Source organism: Metopolophium dirhodum, chromosome 1, assembly GCF_019925205.1.
Source record: "Metopolophium dirhodum isolate CAU chromosome 1, ASM1992520v1, whole genome shotgun sequence".
NCBI classification, from domain to species: domain Eukaryota; kingdom Metazoa; phylum Arthropoda; class Insecta; order Hemiptera; family Aphididae; genus Metopolophium; species Metopolophium dirhodum.
The window spans coordinates 58,441,890-58,461,169 of record NC_083560.1 but is presented as its reverse complement, the minus strand read 5'-3'; the positions used below and the strand labels follow the sequence as shown (position 1 = coordinate 58,461,169).

Sequence of the window (19,280 nt, the reverse complement as noted above, 5' to 3'; positions counted from 1 at the left end):
GTATCGGATATTTTAACTTCATAAGTTGATATAAAAACTTCGTTACTATTAATCATCATCAAATTTAAATTGATACGAAAAATAAATATATAATAGGTAGTATTTTTTATAGTTTTTTTCTTTAGTTTTATAGAGCTGTAAATCAGTAAAAGCTGTAATATCCGAACTCTATTAGATATATATGTAGTTTAATAACGATAAAGGTCATTATAGACTTCAATGGTGGTTTTGTTAGTGAGGGAGGTGACTATAGCCCGCTGTAAGGCGCCGCAAGGGACATATAAAGTATAATTTATTGTAATTATAATAATATAGATGTGTATAATTAATAATTATATTTCATCTCTAGACTTAATTCAATTCTAGAGGGACATGTTTAGGGCATTGAAATTACTTTAGTCGTATTGAGTTGCCCAATACGTCTAAATATTAAATTCGCTAAGGAAAGTAGTAAAATATATTTATTATTTAATTTATATTTGGTATGCCGTAGGTAGATATATAATTTATTTACAAGATAAATCTGCAGTTATATAAGCATAACTAATCATAATATGAAATCATCTTATAAATATTGTGGTTTAGAGGAATGTACATGGGTTAGGTTATAATATTAAAAACAATTATATGTGTGCCTAGGTATGGTATATAATATATCAAAATGTTTTTTAATATTTATTAATTTTTATACATCTTACATCAGGCAGGTAGTAAAAAAATACATGGGGGGGTTGGACGCGGCACTGGTGGCAATGATAAATTGATAAGTATTTGGTATGAAGTAGCGATTTTCTACACAGTATAGGTGGGTACATATTTTTATATCTTAATAATATTATAAAATACGATTTTTTTATCTTGATAGCATGAAAATAAAACTTGTAAGAACCGAAATCGGAACTTGTAATCAATTTACTGCTGTCCGCATTGACTAAAATACTAATAAACTAATGCAAAGTTGTATAAAAAAATTGATTAATTTAATGGTCTGATAAAATTTAATAGACCAATCACGGGTCATTAAATCATGTTTAAGGGACCATTAGCTCACTATTGGTTCATTAAAATATGTTCGGTGATTGTTTATGCAAGCTGGCACTGCTATATTAATAATTATTAACTAGTATAATAAAATACTATATTCTATACAGTAGGTACATAATATATAGGTAATAGGTAGTTGTTGCTGGTTAGTGGTTTAGGGACACCGACCGACGAACTTATTTTGTTTCCTGTAAGATATATTATTATGTACGATGTACCGGAAGACGGCGGAGATCGGCGGTACACCGTCGAAAACCGAACCGGTAGCAACGATATAATATTATCATAGGCGATTGGCACATATGGGTGTAGGTAGTGCTTATTTATCACCCACTCGATCTATGGGCGATCGCCATAACATTCTACGAAATAATGAGACCCGACTACTACTATTACTCGAGAGAGAGAGAGAGAAACGTCTCGGAAACGGAAACGGGAATCGCGTGTCGCGTACGTAATATTTTATGATCACAAACGCTGCGAGGTGGTCGCAGACGTAGCCGTTACACACGCGTATAAAATGTGTATAATAATATTATGATATTATATTGTATCCACACGCAAGTGCGGTGGACATCGGCCACTCTGGCGGCGGCCGGGCGTCGTCGTCGTCGGCCGCACGATAATAATGGTGCCGTGGACAAGAGCGTTACAACAACGATATTATTTCCGCGGCGGCGTTCCGCCCGTCCAGCGTCGGCGGGTGTCGCAGTGTTGCCACACGCGTAAAAACGCGCGCCGGCCACGATCCGCCGGGACGCGTCGACGCCACCTCGCTCCCACACGCCCGAATGAACGGAACGGCCGACGCGACGATCGCAGCTCTCTCCGCCGCCGACTATCGCGCACGCACGCACGCACGCAAGCGACACACAACGAAACACTCGCGCGCACGCGCGGGCGTATCTCCGGTCGAACGAACGGGCGGCGGCGGCGGATTCCATTTGTTTTTGCGGTTCGTGTTTTGGAGTCATTAACTCGGTCGACGGTGCGTGCGAGTGCGCGAGTGTCCGTGTCCGTGTGCGTGTGTTGGTGTACTTTACCGTTGCGGAGTCTGTCTGTTTGAGCGAGTGTGCGTGTAAGTGCGTGCGCGTGAGTGTTTGTGAGTGTACGTATTGTGCGCGCGCGTGTGAGTGTTTGTGTGTGTGTGTGTGTGTGTGTTGCGCGTACGACCAGCCGACGCCGCCTCCGACAGTCCGACGTCAGTGTGCCGCCGCCGCAGTAGTAAATCGTTGTCCTTCCCCCCGCGGAACCGCACACTTGTCTTTCGCGATACGTTTTTATTCCGGTCGTTTTGTCCGCGCCGCACCGGCCCGAACGCGAAGAATAATATTATGTCCTCCTGACCGAACCGCTCCGCAGTTGAACCGACGACACATCCAACGGCAATATTCACCAGCGCCGCGCAACACTTTTCACGGACAAGCGGCGTGAAGCACACAGTCGCCGTCGTCGTCGATCGATCCGGATCTCACCTACCCCTCCCCCCGCAACTGGGGAAGCGCTGTTCCTGCACGTCATAAGCGGTAAGCGCACTGTTCCAATAACGGACGTGATAATACGAGATATAATAATAATAATAATGATAATAATTAACGTTTTGAGCGGCGAACCGGACGAACGGAACCCGCCCGGAAACGCTGAAACGCGTCGTCGGGTGAGGTGCGGGACGGTGGGGCGCGCGCGAATTTCCGTGCCGCCGTCAGCCTCCACTGTGCGGTTTTTTAATTTAATAATTTAAATTTTCGTTTTCGCATCCTCCTATGCTCCGGTCATTACCACCGGACACCGCCGCCTACATTTTTCACGCCCGGCGTTTGTGTGTGTGAAAAAATTCCGTCGCATAGCGTGTCTGCGCGTGCGCGTGAAGATTTTTCGGTTTTTTTAGCCCATCGTCTTGCAATAATTTTTTGGCCCGGTCCGGCGTCAGCGCGTTGAGTCCGCGTCCCCCGCACGCCGCTACTTCCGATTTACGAGCACGTTTCTTCCTCGTCCTTTTACGGCGGTATTATAATAATTGAACAACGGCCGTGGCTGGGTGTGTCCGCCACAACTACTATATTTACTAAAATCGTATTATATCGTTTTTTAAATTAAATTTATAATATTTTAATATACAAATATCGATAATTTGCGAGTATTGTGATATTTACGTATCATCGTTAAGTACTTCGGACGACGAGGGTATGTGCATATTGTATACTAACTATCATTATTATCATTGTGACCCATGTTTGTGTACAATCCGTTGTGTGCCTATTGGTTATCTGCGGACTATAATTGGCTATCTTACAATATTTTTTTTTGTCAGTTTCCTGTACCTAGGTACTTAGGTATATTAATTATGAAATTAAAATTAGGATGTTGTTTTTAACCGATCCCTGTCATTTCGGCCAACACATGTCCAGGACCATTGATCGATCACCCTGCTGACGCTGAAAAAATATTTGTCATCTAGGTTCAGGCGTCGCTCTGTGATCAGTCATCACGTGCTGTAACCACTTGTCTGCTTGTTGTCTGTTATATGTATGCAATATATTTTGTTAAATGTCGAATTAATTATACATCTGCCTCATTGTTCTTTTACCTACCTATCATTTAATTGCAATGTTTTCTTTTTATTTTACATAATTTACTTAGGTAATTATCCTAATTGTTTTACTATTCAATTACATAAGTGTAAAATAATGGTTAATGGCTGTTAATTTTCACGCATTAGATACCTGCCTACATAGATACACATTAAATGTATTATGAATTGCCAATAGTTCAAATAACAATAATAAATAATAATTGTCTAATGATGAATTACCAGTACACTGTTGTACATTATTTAAAAACCATTAAAATACCTAGGTACAAGTTTGAGCTGATAGGTACACGCTATAATTTCTTTTTATTAATGATAAAATATTCTCAATTCTGTCGTGTGAGAATAAAAAATATGTACATTATAAATTTATTTGTTGTTTAACAATGAATTTAATTGTTTTATGTATACGTATCATAACATTTAGCTTATGTATGTAAACATCTTCCTAAACATCTAATTATAATATGGTTATTATAACATGCACATCATTTTTATCTAAATATGTGTGGTAGACAGCTAAATAATTAATTACAATAATTATCTAAGTAGTAGTGTAGTAACTGATATGTAGGTAGCTTAACATAATATATTTTGATTACGATATAATGATTAGCTCTATATTTTTTTTAAAAACTGATATCATGTTAACATTGATTTATATTAATTGCATTAGGTAATCAATAGCCCCATGTAAGACAAAACTATACCTAATATAGATAAGTATTAAGAATGAACTAAAGATTATGAATAAGTTTTTAACATTACCCAATTATTCATATTATTTTTTAGATTATATTATGAGGTCAAAGCCTATTTAATTATTGATGGTAAAAATAAATTATAGTTTAATGTTACTTACGTAATATTTTTGTTGACTAACTGTCAGTTATTAGCAAGGCTGGGCATTAACGAGTTAAAAAGTTAAAGTTAAGTTAAAAAGGTTATTTTATTTTAACTTTTTAACTTAACTAGTTACTTTTGGCTTTTCATTAACTTAACTGTTAACTTATTAAATTTTTTTCTTAATTAACTTGAAATTAACGAGTTAATTTTTCATTTTAAGAAGTAAGTTAAGTTAATTTATTTTGTTTTTAATTTTATAATATTTCACTATTTCAATCTATTTCGTTTTCATGTCAAAAAATAAGTATTGTAAATTGTTTAAAGTTAAAAATGTATATCATTCGAATCTTACTTATATGGAAATCTGTATGAAGTATTAACACTATATCCTATAATTTAGTTTTGGGTTGGAAAAAAATTAAGCGTTGTATAAACAAATTAACTTTTTTTTAACTTAATAAAAAGTTAACAAAAAATGTGTATTAACTTTTAACTTAACTGAGTTAACCTATAGTTAAATTAACTTTTAACTTTTAACTTTTTGTTATTGGTACATATTAACTCAACTTAACTGAGTTAAAAAAAATCATCAACTTGCCCAGCCTTGGTTATTAGTTCAAAAAATCAAAAGGTCTGTTGAGTTGTCTGTGGACAATTAATTAAATTAGGTATTTGGTTTATTCCTACATATGTTTATTTTATTTCCAATTATTAGATATTCTGTGTATGATTAAAATTCTTACATAAATTGCATAAATAAATCAGTTAATGGTACCTATGTAATTATCTATTTATAAAATCTAGATAGGTAGGTACCTACTTTAAAAGTCAATTTAAAATATTTTCAACAATATTTTATCAAGTGTTCTTTCATAATTTTAAGTATATTGTTTAATTGTTACGAGTATTATTATGTAGGTACCCAGATATTTTATTATTAATGGCCCCTAAGTACCTATGTACTTACCTCAGTACTTACTAAATACTAGTTTTATATATAACCTTAACATTAATTTCAAAATATAGGTAAATAATGTCATGCATTTCATTTTGTTCATTGGTCAGTTGTGTTTTTATTGCCATGGTTACCGATAAATGAAAAAACAAAGTATTTTTTGGCTGCTATGTACTCGTAGGGCTTTTATCGTATTCTGACCAGCCATGGTGATTATGGTATTATTTAATATCCATGATATACCAGGACATTTCCAGAGTTGGGCTGAGCTATACTTTTGGACACTATACAATAGACGACATACCTACCTGTGAACTCGGCTTTACACACTTATAGAAGTACCTGCCATGGAACTATTGCTATTTATATTTTATTTTTATTTATTTATTAATTTAATTATAACCTTGACTTCAAAAATCATTAGTTACAATGCAATATTAATAACTGTTCACAGAACTATACTCTATTCAGAATAAGAATATACCGGTTTGAGCATCTAAATCTGATAAATTCTAAAAAGTGTATTGTTGAAATATTATAATATAAGCTCAAAATAAATAAAATGTGGGGGACGGAGTGGCCGAGCGGACTAAGGCGTCGGTTGCGATGCAGCCGACCGAAGTTCAATACCTCGGCCAGGGCACGGCAGAAACTTACCGGTGCCCCATTAGAAATTCTGCCAAAACACAACACACACGTGTACCAACCTACCCAATTTAAAAACCTACAGTGCCCTCACCCATGGCCTATGTTGCCGCGGGTTACCCAATAAAAAAATAAAATAAAATGTTACAGACACAAAGTACTATTACATTACCTTTACTATACCTTTCTACCTACTTGTATTAAAATAATATCTTTAAATTTATTTAGCATTTTTAAAATGCCAATTTTAACATATTTGTTATTATTTTAAATTGAATACTAACGAATTAGGTACTTTTTTCATTTGAGTACTTTAGTAACAAGTTGTTTCCTATTTAGAACTCTAACCTACTTTTATTTAGGAGGTAGACAACAATAATGAAAATTGTATGATTATACACTATTAAGGTCAAATTATAATAATGAAACATAAGCATTTCCTAAATATTTGTTATTCCACTGAACATTATCATTCATTAATGTATTATAAAAACAAACACAATAGGTAACTTTCTATTTAATGATTTACCTACTATTTACTTTAGTTATCAGTACAAAGACATAATTTTACTTATAAATAATCTGGTAGGTATCTACCTATAATATATCATTATACCCTCATCCATATATTGAATATCAATTATCATGGACATTAAAATACCTAGTAGTGGAGTAGGTATATTATAATTAGCCATTTTTGATAGGTTTTTAGATGTTGGTATAAATTATAAATATTAAAATTTCGAAGAACTATTAATACAGAAATAAATATTTATGAAAATACAGTGGTAACCCTTTACTTAAATTGTAAGGACAAGACATGCTATTTTATGTGTAAATTAAAACTATGTAGTTACATCATGAAAAAAAAATACATTATACTAAGCATTACTAACTAATATACTTCTCAATCTTCAGCTTACAGAAGTAATTTTGTATAACTATTTAATAAAATGGTGTAGGTATATTATATAAATTAATATTCTTCTCTCGATTCTTCTTATTCAGTTTTCAAAGGTCATTGAGGCCCATTACCGCAACACAAACTTGCTTCCACCAGTTTTTATCCTGTGATAATATTTCTTCCCCCTTATTCCAATCTCTGCTAAATTATTTTTCACTTTGTCTATCCACTTTTGTTGTTTTGGTCTCCCTAGTGGTATTTTTCCATTTGGTTTTCATTTTAAAACCGATATCATTAGATTATTTGACCTCTATACGTGACCAGCCAATGCAATTCTTCTATATTGTAGTACTGCTATCATGCTAGGTTCTTTATATAATTGTTGTAGTTCTATATTGCTTCTTATTTCATATTGTTGTATGATACCTATTATTTATTTTTGGTCCGTATATTCTTCTTAATATTCTTCTTTCAAGGATTACTATTTTGTCTTTATCTCCTTTAGTTGTATGCCATGTTTCACACTCATACAAACAAATTGGTTTGATAACTACCTTGTATAGTATAATTTTTGATTTAAGTGATACTTGTTTTGATTTGAGGATATTTGTTAATCCATTATATAATTTGTTCGCTGAAATTGTTTTTATTTTAATTTCTTCATGATTATTATTTTTGCTATTTATTGTTTTCTTTATTTAATTTTAACTTAAATCTACTAAAATAATATTATAATTTGTATAAAAAAGTCAGTTTATTTAGCAATATTTATACATTTAAAATAAAGTTAAATATGTAAAACTTCTGTGAAACTGTATATATATACTAGTTAATATACTATATGAATACAATATTAAATATCTAAATGGTAGGAATACAATTAAAATATTGTTAAGTAATAATAATCTTATACAACAAACTTAGAGCAGATAAATGGTTAAGGATGAACTTGAATTATGTATTCATATAATTATACACATTACATATATATTTTTTTGTTTTAATAGGTTAAGTAATTTTTAATACTAAAAATATGGCTGACATAGAAGCTGAACCACCACAGAGCAATGGATATGCAAATACCAATGATGATGATGATGAACGTGGCAAAATGAGACCAGCAGATATTGATGCTGTAAGTAAAATAAAAATTTTGTCAGTTAAATTGAGATAATGTTAAATATTTAATTTATGGTTGCTTATTGTAATATTGTAGGATGTTAGAGAAATGGAACGACGAAAAAGAGTAGAAATGATTATGAATTCACGTTTGTTTCGCGAAGAACTGGAAAGAATAATTGAAGTGCAAATGAAAGACGGTGGTTCTGTTCCTGCTGGGCTTTTACAACAAATTTCAGAAATGATGGGTGGGCGTCCATCAGGAGGTTCTAAATGTGAGTATGATGTATATTTTGTTAAAAAAAAAAAGAATTTTTTCATGCTGATAATTAATATTATTTATGCTTATATTAAAATTAAATTTTGATTGTAGCTTCAAATTGTGTGGTTCCAATTAATGATATTCGTGGAGTAGAAAGTATGGGATATGCCAAAGGAGAAAAAATTATCAGATGCAAATTAGCAGCAGTATTCAGATTAATGGATTTATATGGCTGGACCCAAGGAATCTATAACCAAGTTTCTGTAATTATAAGTTTTATCACCATGGCTATTTAAAATTAGCAATTTTTTATTCAAGCTTAATAAAATTAGCAAGAGTACCTAAAATAAATGTTTTTAATCAAACGTTTGAATAATGTCTGTTTAGGTTTTTTTAAAAAAGTATTACCCTTTTAGTTATTTATTATCGTATTTCAAACATTGATGGTAATTTATTTTTAGGCTCGATTAAATCAAGAAGAAGAACATTTTTTAGTCAGCCCTTATGGTCTGTTATGTAACGAAGTGACCGCTTCTAGTTTAATTAAAGTGGACATGCAAGGAAATGTTATGGAACCTGGGACTACTAATTATGGTGTAAACATAACAGCATTTCAACTTCATGCTGCTATTTATGCAGCAAGGCCTGATTTGAAAGCTATCATTGATGTACAAGTGTATGTCTCTTTTTCTAACTAATGTTAAATTCCACAAACTAATTCCTAGTTATTTATTTACAGAGGACCTGTTTTGGCCGTGTCATCATTACGTTGTGGCTTATTGCACATAAGTAAAGAAAGTGCATTGATTGGGGATGTCTCACATTATGCATACCCAGGATCTACTGTAGATCCAGATGAAAAAGACAAAATTGCAAGAAGCTTAGGGCCTATTAATAAGGTATTAAATGTTTAACATTTAATCTTTTTTATTTATCTTTCCACACATTTATATTAACATGGTAATGTCATAATTATTTCTCTGCTATTCCTTCCATTATTACCAAAGAGTTATTTATTTACTAAGCTTGAGAAGTTAACTTTAAATTAACAATGTTAACATAACAAAATTATTTCTGTAAATTCAATATTTGTTGTTTAGGTTATATTTTTCACTAATCATGGTGCAGTTTGTTGTGGTGAATCAATAGAAGAAGCATTTTATAATGCGTATAATATTGTTACGGCTTGTGAAACACAGGTACATTAATTAGTAAAAGTTCGTAGTTTTATTAAAATGTATTTGTAAATTCTTTATTAAATTTCAGCTTAAAGTATTACCTGTGGGATTAGATAACATTATGCAAATGACTGACGAACAGTGCAAATTTATTTACGATGCTGCTAGGTCTCCACCAGAGGGTACATTACCTTCTCCATTACCTGCAGGAGGAGCTGTTGCAGATAAACGCTGGAGAGTTGGAGGTCTTCAATTTGAAGCACTTATGAGAATGCTAGACAATGCAGTATGTCCTTGAATAAATAATTACAACTTACTAAATTATTATGATAAAGATGGGCTAAGGCAGTGCTTATTAACAATTAATTTAAAATCATTCATCTAGTTCAATAACACTCATTTAAGTTATGTTTTCTATCATTAATTATATATTTATTTTATTTATAAGTGTTTTGCATTTTAATTTAATAGTTAAACTACAAATATAAATTTAAAAAATTCGATAGAAATAGAAAATGGCTTATTTATAAGTTGTAGAATAATGTTTTTTATTGTCTCGCCTAAATTTTGACTTATTATTATTTTAAAATCAAACCATAACTGACAATCAAGTTTTTGAAGCTTAATTTTTACTATAAAAATGAAGACTGGTGAAATTATAAAAATGTTAGTGTTCAGTACAAAATAAAAAGCCAGGAGAATAAATTGTTGTAAACTCATTTTTATTCACCAAATACATGTTTGTTCATAGAAAAAACAGTTTTATTAATTTAATATTAATTTATTTCATAGGGTTTCCGTACAGGTTATATATATAGACAACCACTTATCAAAGGTGAACCACCCCGCCCTCGTAATGATGTCGAGGTACCGCCAGCAGTTTCTTCTCTTGGATATTTATTAGAAGAAGAAGAGCTATATAAAAATGGGTAAGTTAAATTTTGTATTTATTTGCTGTATATAATAATATATTGTAAAATCATATATTTTAATTAGGCAATGGAAAAAATATTATGACGGCCGCAAATCAACTGATAGAACCAAATGGTTAAATTCACCAAATGTGTACCAAAAAGTGGAAGTTCTTGAAACTGGAACAACAGATCCTAAAAAAATCACTAAGGTAGACACCAAAAATTAATTATGTATTCGATTAACCGCGATTTTAATGAGTAACTTTTTATTTAATTTTGATTATTATAATTTATGAAATTAACCCAAAGTAATATTACTATTATAATTTATACATTTATTTATACTATTTTAATGTCAAATGTTAACACTTCTAACAACAGTAGTGTTGTGTCTTAACATTTTTACATTGTTATTAGACTAAGAGAGTAATTTTAATTAAATTTGATTTTATGATTATATTTTATCACACCTTAATTTTGGGCTTATCAAAACTTAAATACACTTAGTTTAAGTGCTTTTGACAATTTCTGTAATCATTCGCTTTGCTACCAATTTATACTATATTGTAATCAAATCATAGAAATATATTTATATAATTTTGATAATGTAAATTCAAATCATTTAATTATGCCAATAAATAACTACACATTTATTTTTGTTTCAAGATTTACTAGTTTGGGTCTTTCATATGGTATTAATTAAGGAAAATTATGGTTTATAAATCAAACTATATAGTATTGTTAAGTTAGGTTACTTATTGTGTTACACACACTAAAGCATTCTTGTTATTCTGTATTAAATAAATACAATTATGTTTTAGATAATTAGATAATATGACTTATTGATTGGTATCAATAGTATATATTAGGAGCTTTTATATATACTATTGTTTTTTCTTCCTCTCTCTGGTGTGACTTGATAACAAACTCAAAATTACAATAAATACATTTAATTGTGTTATGTTGCTCAATCATCAGGTCAAATTTTTGTAATAGTCATCATAGAGATAATAAAATAGTTTCTTTTCTTTTCTTTCTGATCTATATTAGTCACTATATCACTGTAAATGTAACTGTGTGTACCGTTCAATATACTTATATATAAGTAATATACAAGCATAGAGGCCATTACTGTCTTATTTTTAAGTTAATATTAACTTAAAAAATAAATTATCCTTGAATTAAATTGTGTTTTTTATGCATACCTCTGAAAAAGAATATACACATTCAATATCATGGTTGTGTTTTTGAGTATGTTTTTCAACATAATATGCTGCTTTACACATAAAATTAGTTTCTGTAACAATTTGTGTACAAATAATTCATATTAATTTGATATTGTTTGAAATATATTAACAATTATATAAAAATAATTTAAAGAGATTAATATTATTTCTAATATATTTAAAACTAATGTTAATTATAATACTTAAATTTTAAAAAATAGTAATAATTTTTTAGTGGGTATCTGATGCTTCTCCAAATTCAAGTACGCCTTTTAAAATAGAAGGACCTCTACAATTTGTTCCAAAAAATACTAATCCAAAAGAGTTCAAAAAACTACAGCAGCAAGTAAATACAATTATTTTATTTGTAAAAACAAGTAATAATTATACCCTTTTTTTTATTCTGAAGATTAAAGAAAACCGAAGAGCTGATAAAATTACTTCAGGGCCCCAATCCCAAATTTTAGATGGTGTTTCTTGGGAAGAAGCAAAAAAATTACAAGTATTAGTTTAATATAATATACATTAGGTAAAACAAAAAAATGTGTAGGTACTTGCAACTAACAGTGTTTTTAACTTAGGATGCTAACTTAAACACAAACAGCGACCAAGTTATTTTGGTGGGTGCTGCATCAAAAGGAATAATACAACGTAATTTCCAACATAATGCAACTGTTTATAAGACACCTTATGCAAAGAACCCATTTGATGCTGTAACTGATGAAGAAATAGAATATTACAAAAATGCCGTTGAAAGGAGTACACTTGGTTAATATTTAAATTAAATCCCGTTTTAGTGTATAAATCGTCTAACAATTATTTACTGATGGTTTTTTTTTTAAACTCATAGACAAGGATCAAATAATGGATATTAAAGAACAATTGGATAGTGTTCACTTTTCACCTGCCAGGCAAACTGAAGCATTTATAATTAGTGAAACTGAAGATGATAGTAGAGCAGGTAATACAAGGATATAAAATAAATAAAATTAAAAATATTAAAGAATTAATTCATTGTGTTGATAATAATTTTTCAGAAGCTAGAGTGTTGCAAGTAGAAAGAAAATCAGTGCTGAAACCCGACCAAGCTGAATTTGTTCTAAGTGAAGGTATTGTTAATTAATTATATAACATTATAAGATAATTACAAGGCTGGGAAAGTTAAAGATTTCTTTTAACTCAGTTAAGTTAAAAATTAATACACACTTTTTGTTAACTTTTTATTAAGTTAAAAAAAAGTCAATTTGCTTATACAATTAAAATGAAGAATTATTTCATTAATTTCACGTTAATTAAAAAAGAAATTTAGTAAGTTAACAGTTAACTTAATGAAAAGCTACAAGTAACTAGTTACGTTGAAATGTTAAAATAAAATTTAACTTTTTAACTCGATAATTATAATTAAAAATCCAATTTACATTAGCTCAATTCAGTTTCTTGATAGAAAATCCACTAAAAAATAGTAAAATATTAACTTAACAAAAATGGTATTAAAAATGACTGAAGTATTTAGTTATGGTCGGGCTCATGGAAACTGAATGCTAGTGGCTAATGGGCAGAATAAAATTATTGAGTCATACCTATAATATATTTTTACAAATACTTTAGAAAGGACATGTTTGCAGCTGTTGGGTAGAGTATACGGTATTTGAATACAACAATCAGTAGTCTACATTTCAATTTTTTAAAAAAAAGCTCCTATGTGTTTGATAATCACTATAGTTGGTGACACGAAAACTGGCGGATGATTTGAGCGGCCCACTGGTTTTTTTTGTTTGGTCTATTTTAATAGCCCTAACAAAAACACACTACAGGGACGTTAAAATCATCCACCAGTTTTCGTGTTGCCGACTATAATGAACATTTTCCACGGAGTTTGCTGGAGTCAACGCTCACTTTTCATGAGCCCGAATATAACATATTTTTTTTTAAGTATTCCAAATGTATCATTTTAAAGTGTTACATCATTAGATTTAAAAATTATGTTCTTTAAATGGTATGATATTGCTCAATTATGGAGTAAATGTAGGTTTGTTTCTTTCACTATCTATTTATAAAATTTGTAGTTAAATATCTCTTCAACCTCGTTTATTGGAACTAATTAAGAAGACGTCGCACCCACATATGTTGTCTCCGTCTTACACATGTACGGTATAACAAAAACGTTTTGGCGCAGGAAAGAACAAAAAAGGCTACAGTCATAATTAAGAAAGAAAATTTTCACCACATATAAAGGAGAACTTCGGTTGTGCAATATCGTTTTTATTTTTTTGATATCACTTATATGAAAAAAGTTCTTATTGTTTCAAAATCCATTATTATTTGTGTTTTTCAAACTTTAATAACTTTTGTTGAAGTTCAGATAACGAAAAAATAAAAACGATATTGCACAGCCAAAGTTCTCCTTTTTATGTGGTAAAAATGTTGTTTCTTAGTTATGACTAGCGTTCTCGGTTCTTTACCGCACAAAAGAATTTTTGCAATGTTGTATATGTATAAGACTGAGAGACATATGCGGGTGCAACATCCTCTTAAAGTATTTCAGTATCTTTGATTTTATAACTTTTATAATAAATAACTATTAAGTTTATTTGTTAAATGAGTTTCTTAGTGCCCAATAAGTAGGCCATTTTAATTTGGATGTATTTTTGTGGATATTTTGATGTTGCATAAAAGACTATGATGTTTAATAATATTTCAAAACTATTAAACAAAAATGATATAGAATATAATCAAAATTAAATTTATTTTCAAAACGTATGTACGTATATATCATAAATTTTAATTTCAATTTATGTATTCAATAACTAGTACAAGATGAGTATATTAGCGATTATTCAGAAACTACTATTAAACCTATGTGGATTACATTACCATCTACTGCTAATAAGATAAACATTCAAGAAATTTGTGAAAAAAGAGAACATGTAACAAGTAAATGCAAATTAAGTTCCTCCAATGTCAAATTCTTGTGAATAATGATGATAATGTATTTGATTTTTGCTCAATTGTACCTTTTAAATAACAGCACATATAAAACCTGTTTTGATTTTGCCATAACCTCTTATCATTATTAATGTTCATTATTCATGCAAAATTGTAAAAATAAATAATCAGTAGGAATTTAATTTTATCAATAGATTTACTTATTATTTAATTATATATAACACATTCAGTTTTAAACCTTTGCTATAATTTTTTTTTCGTTTTTAACTTAATTATTTATATTATGTAATTGTTATAAATCAATTTTTAGCAATTGGATTTTTTTTTTTTAATAATTTAACATATTTTGTAGACAGAACAATTTTGATATTAAAATTACTTTATTATTTTATTATATTGTGTTTTTGTTTTATATTTCTTATAAACAATAAAGAATAAAATACAAATCATATATTCAACTTACATTGTAATCCAATAGTTAATGTATTTCATGTTAAACCTTTGATATATTGATATTTATTAGTATTAGTTGTTGGAATTTTGAATCGGGGCATAATATACTCGTTCAGATTTTTCTGCAGTATGGTTGTTTAATGTTTTTGATTCAATTATTTTGCAGTACTTGGGTTCAGGAAGATCTTCCTTTGACATTTAAAAATTATTCTTAATTTTTGCAAAAATCTTATATCATGTTATTTTTAGATTACTTTGTTTTTCCTCAAAATCTATAGACAAAATTCCAGGGAATTTAGTGTTTAACATTGGGTTTTTCAATGTTGAACGTAAAAAATAAGATACCTACTAAACACATCACAACAACTAGAAATCAAAGTTTCCTTAAATGGGGATAAAAAACCAATTTGCATGCTTTTGTTGCAGGGAGAAATCTGCAAGTCTTTTTACCAAACACCTTTATGTTTTGTACTTCCTCTGATTGTTACCATTAATAATCAAATAAATACATTTCATGTGAATTACTAAAAATTAGTTAGAAGTTGTTTTTCCTAAATTTTTCTATTAAAATATGAATATATAATGTATATTTTACTTAATATATAATTTATAGGGGAAAACACATACAATGGTGACCAATCAGATGCTCATCAAAGCACATTTTCAAGTAGTAAAGAGGTAATATAAATATTTTCATTTTATTTTTGTGATTTAAATCAATAAAAACAATTTTGTTTAAATATATAACAGGGATCACCCACTAAAGAAATGTCCACCGAGGATTCTTCACACAAGGACAAGAAAAAGAAGAAGAAAGGAATTAGAACCCCATCGTTCCTTAAAAAGAAGAAAGAAAAAAAGAAGAGTATTCCAGCTTAATAACTATGTAGGTTAGGTTAGGTTAAATTAATTCAGTATTTAAACATTTTGAACATATTTTATTAATTTATTTTAACTACATTTTCTATTTTAGAATATGCAGACAAACGCTTTGGCGAACACAGCTTTGGTCAACCAGCACTACAAATAGTCTGTAGCTCATTTAGTCATTCAATCATCTTTTAATCATTTTGGACTCGACGGACTAAATAATTACAATTTTGACACCCGTGTCTATTCATTTTCGTTAAGTTAATAGATATTTATTTAATCAAGTGCATTAGACTTATGCAATTAGTAGCTAGTAAATAAGAGTAATCCTATTTATTTTTAATATCATACGTAGATTTGGCCCTATTCAACAAATTAATCTATTATGATAATTATATTTTTTTTTTGCTTGTGAAATTATTGTTACCAAATTTAAAACTTTTTTTACATTTATTTCTATATTTATAAAAATTATATAGATAAGCTTGAGAGTAATTTTAAAATACTCAGAAAATACAATTTACCAATACACAATTACATGTATTCAATTTTAATTTCAAACAACTTATCTATACAGTATGTCCTGGTGACATATATTTTATTTTAACATCTTAAATTATTTGTTTTTTTCTTGTAAGTTTAATAGTTCTTCAGTATTAATTTATGTCCAATTTATGAATGACTGTGGGAACAGATTACTGAGAGTTATTAGCTAATGTGTTACATAAAATTGTAATTCAATTTTGATCAGTTAATTTTAAAACTAATTATTAAACTACGGGTCTAACGAAGATCAATAGATGTCAAATTTGACAAAATAAAAATCTGTTCTTTTCATAAGTGAGTATGTATTTGAATGCTATATAATATTATTATACTATATACATTTTTCCTAAAAGCATATTATCGTAATTATTGCATCGTGTACTTTTTGTACATTTCCAACCACAACATTAAAAATATTTGTCATTCTCTTCAGCTTATAAAATTCTAAAATGTATGGTTTTTTTTTTTTTACTAGAATGGTTTTTGAAAAAATTAACTGTGCATTTAAATTTATTTTTGTAACATGGCTGCTAATACGGTATTTGAAACTCGTATATATAAATAATTATTTGTTTGTGATAAAAAAAAATATATATATATATTAAAATTACTTTAACCGTTTATGTGATTATGAAACTTACATTGTGCATAAGATAAACTAAGAAAAATGTTGGTGCGAGTAGATTAGACAATATTATGCACTTAAATTTAGGTTTATCTTATCAAATTGTCTGTTGCCATTCATCCTTGTCTGTTTGTATCCAAATCATACTCTAAAAGGGGAATACTAAATATATATATTTATATGAACATTCAGACCATCTATTTATTTTATTGTAATGTACATCACTTAGATTGTAATTTTATGACCATTGGCATTAATTGCCATTTTTTATGTTTGTAGACATTTATTTGCTATTATTTTTAAATAACAGCCAAATTGTAAAAACTGCCCTAATTAACAAATTATAATCGTGAGGAATTAATTATACTTTTTTATACCTATTTATTTGTTACAAAGATTTTTAATTACTATTTTTATTTACAAAATATATAAATATATATTCTCGGTAGTGTTATGTAAAATCATATTAATTATAGATATATCAAAATGTTATTTATAACGTTTATTTCATTGTTTGGTTTAATAATGAGGTCTACAAATAATTAAAATCGGAATATACATTTATATATTTATATACACTCGTATAAACGCTACATAACATTTTTATTATTTTCGTTACTATTTTGCACAAAAATTAAAACCGTAAATATTTGTCTGTAATAATGGTTTTGCGAGGCTTAGAGAATTTTGTAATTATAATATATTTATTTAATATATAAAGAGTGTATTACGATTGTGTTAAATTGTACTGTAAATCTATTGATAAATGAACTAGGTAGCTTAAACTTTCTATGTTGTGAACATTTATAGGTGTATACAATCATTTTTTATGTCTATGCCTGCCACAAACGCCTGGTGTGTATCTATCGCAATAACACAATTAGCCAAGTTTGTTTTGTATTTTTATTTTTATTACCTTTGCATATTGATTTCACAGTAATTATTAAATCTCCATACTTTAATTGACTTAATTTATAATTATTGCTTTATTGTCAATATTCATAACATTTGTAACACAAATTCATCATATTAATTTTAAGCTTGAAAAAATATTGTTTAATTTAAAAATTTTATATTATTATACATATTTATTTTGTTTTTGTGTTCCTTTTTTTGGTTTTTATTTTGATTTCAAATTTTTAAAATATTTTCAAAACCTAAGCTGTATCATCAATATATTGCTTTGTATCAGTAATTATTTTTGTATTTTTCATACTGTGTATCCTTTCTTCCTACACCAATATATAAAAAGTTTTTGAAAAAGACTAACAATACATCATTTGATAAATGTTGTGTATAAGTTAAATATATTATCATAGTTCAATATAGTAGATTGACGATATATCGAATCTGTAGATGGATAAAAATTTGGCTTGTATTTTTTTGTGTTAAATACCAATATACCTTTATGTAACTTATATACAGTTTGTAATTTTTGTTAAAAAATTTTAATTGAATGCATTTATTCCAATTCTACATATAAACACTAACTTACTCAAAAAATATGCCGTGTTACTTATAATGGTTAAAAATACAAAAAATTATTCAATAGATACAATATAAAAATTTAAAATTATTGTTTTTATTATAAAGCGTTATAATTGAAACCAAGCACCATTTACAAAAAATAATCAATTAATATAACGATGGTATAGTGCACAGGTTGGTATGTGAATTTTTTTGAGAAAATGAGTTAAGAAGACGTCGCACCCGCATATGTTGTCTCCGTCTTACACGTGTACGACATAGCAAATGTTACGCTCAGCAGATCACGTTTAGCCCCATTAATTTTAAAATTAGAGTGAATTGACCTCTTATAAAATTTAAAGGGAAGAATATTTTGGGCATCTCATGGGCTTTTGTTATATTTTAATTTTAAATTCAGTTATGAGTATTAAAATATGTATTAACAATAAACAATTTTATAATACTCATAATTCACTTTAAAATTGAAATATAACCTAAAGCCAAAACTTTTGTAAGCGGTTACCGGTTTTAGGGTTTTTAGAATTACCAGTTACAAAATTGATCTATAAAATTTTGGTTATCGGTTTGGAAGTGGTTTTAATTCTTCAAGGTTAATGGTAACCACTTCAGAAACGGGTTTTTTTCATTTATGTTAAATATCCACTTTATAAAACTGTTCAGGCGAGCTAA

At 29.0% G+C, this 19,280-nt stretch overlaps 1 protein-coding gene across 3 annotated transcripts; it reads left to right on the top strand.

The window, feature by feature from the left end:
- Window positions 1–1,959: 1,959 nt before the first annotated feature.
- On the top strand, window positions 1,960–18,318 carry LOC132933659 (protein hu-li tai shao). 3 transcript variants are annotated; one of them, XM_060999929.1, is made up of 18 exons: window positions 1,960–2,570; window positions 7,992–8,119; window positions 8,201–8,378; window positions 8,477–8,628; window positions 8,827–9,041; window positions 9,105–9,264; window positions 9,466–9,564; window positions 9,632–9,829; window positions 10,336–10,472; window positions 10,540–10,666; window positions 11,919–12,029; window positions 12,093–12,185; window positions 12,265–12,451; window positions 12,534–12,644; window positions 12,721–12,792; window positions 15,696–15,760; window positions 15,833–15,972; window positions 16,056–18,318. In XM_060999929.1, the coding sequence occupies exons 2-17, from the start codon at window positions 8,018–8,020 to the stop codon at window positions 15,959–15,961; spliced, it is 2,136 nt and encodes a 711-aa protein (XP_060855912.1). In that variant the 5' UTR covers window positions 1,960–2,570; window positions 7,992–8,017; the 3' UTR covers window positions 15,962–15,972; window positions 16,056–18,318. The 3 variants fall into 3 exon arrangements, with proteins under 3 accessions (XP_060855912.1, XP_060855910.1, XP_060855911.1); XM_060999927.1 differs by having other exon boundaries at window positions 1,967–2,570; window positions 15,833–15,968; XM_060999928.1 differs by lacking the exon at window positions 1,960–2,570 and adding an exon at window positions 2,900–3,228 and having other exon boundaries at window positions 15,833–15,968.
- The last annotated feature ends 962 nt before the right edge of the window (window positions 18,319–19,280 follow it).

What these genes read in the sequence shown, in the direction of transcription:
- LOC132933659 (XM_060999929.1), top strand. Translation starts at nt 8,018, where the DNA reads ATGGCTGACATAGAAGCTGAACCACCACAGAGCAATGGATATGCAAAT. An exon ending in TCCATCAGGAGGTTCTAAAT is followed by an intron (nt 8,379 to 8,476) that starts GTGAGTATGATG and finishes TTTTGATTGTAG; the next exon opens with CTTCAAATTGTGTGGTTCCA. An exon ending in GAATCTATAACCAAGTTTCT is followed by an intron (nt 8,629 to 8,826) that starts GTAATTATAAGT and finishes ATTTATTTTTAG; the next exon opens with GCTCGATTAAATCAAGAAGA.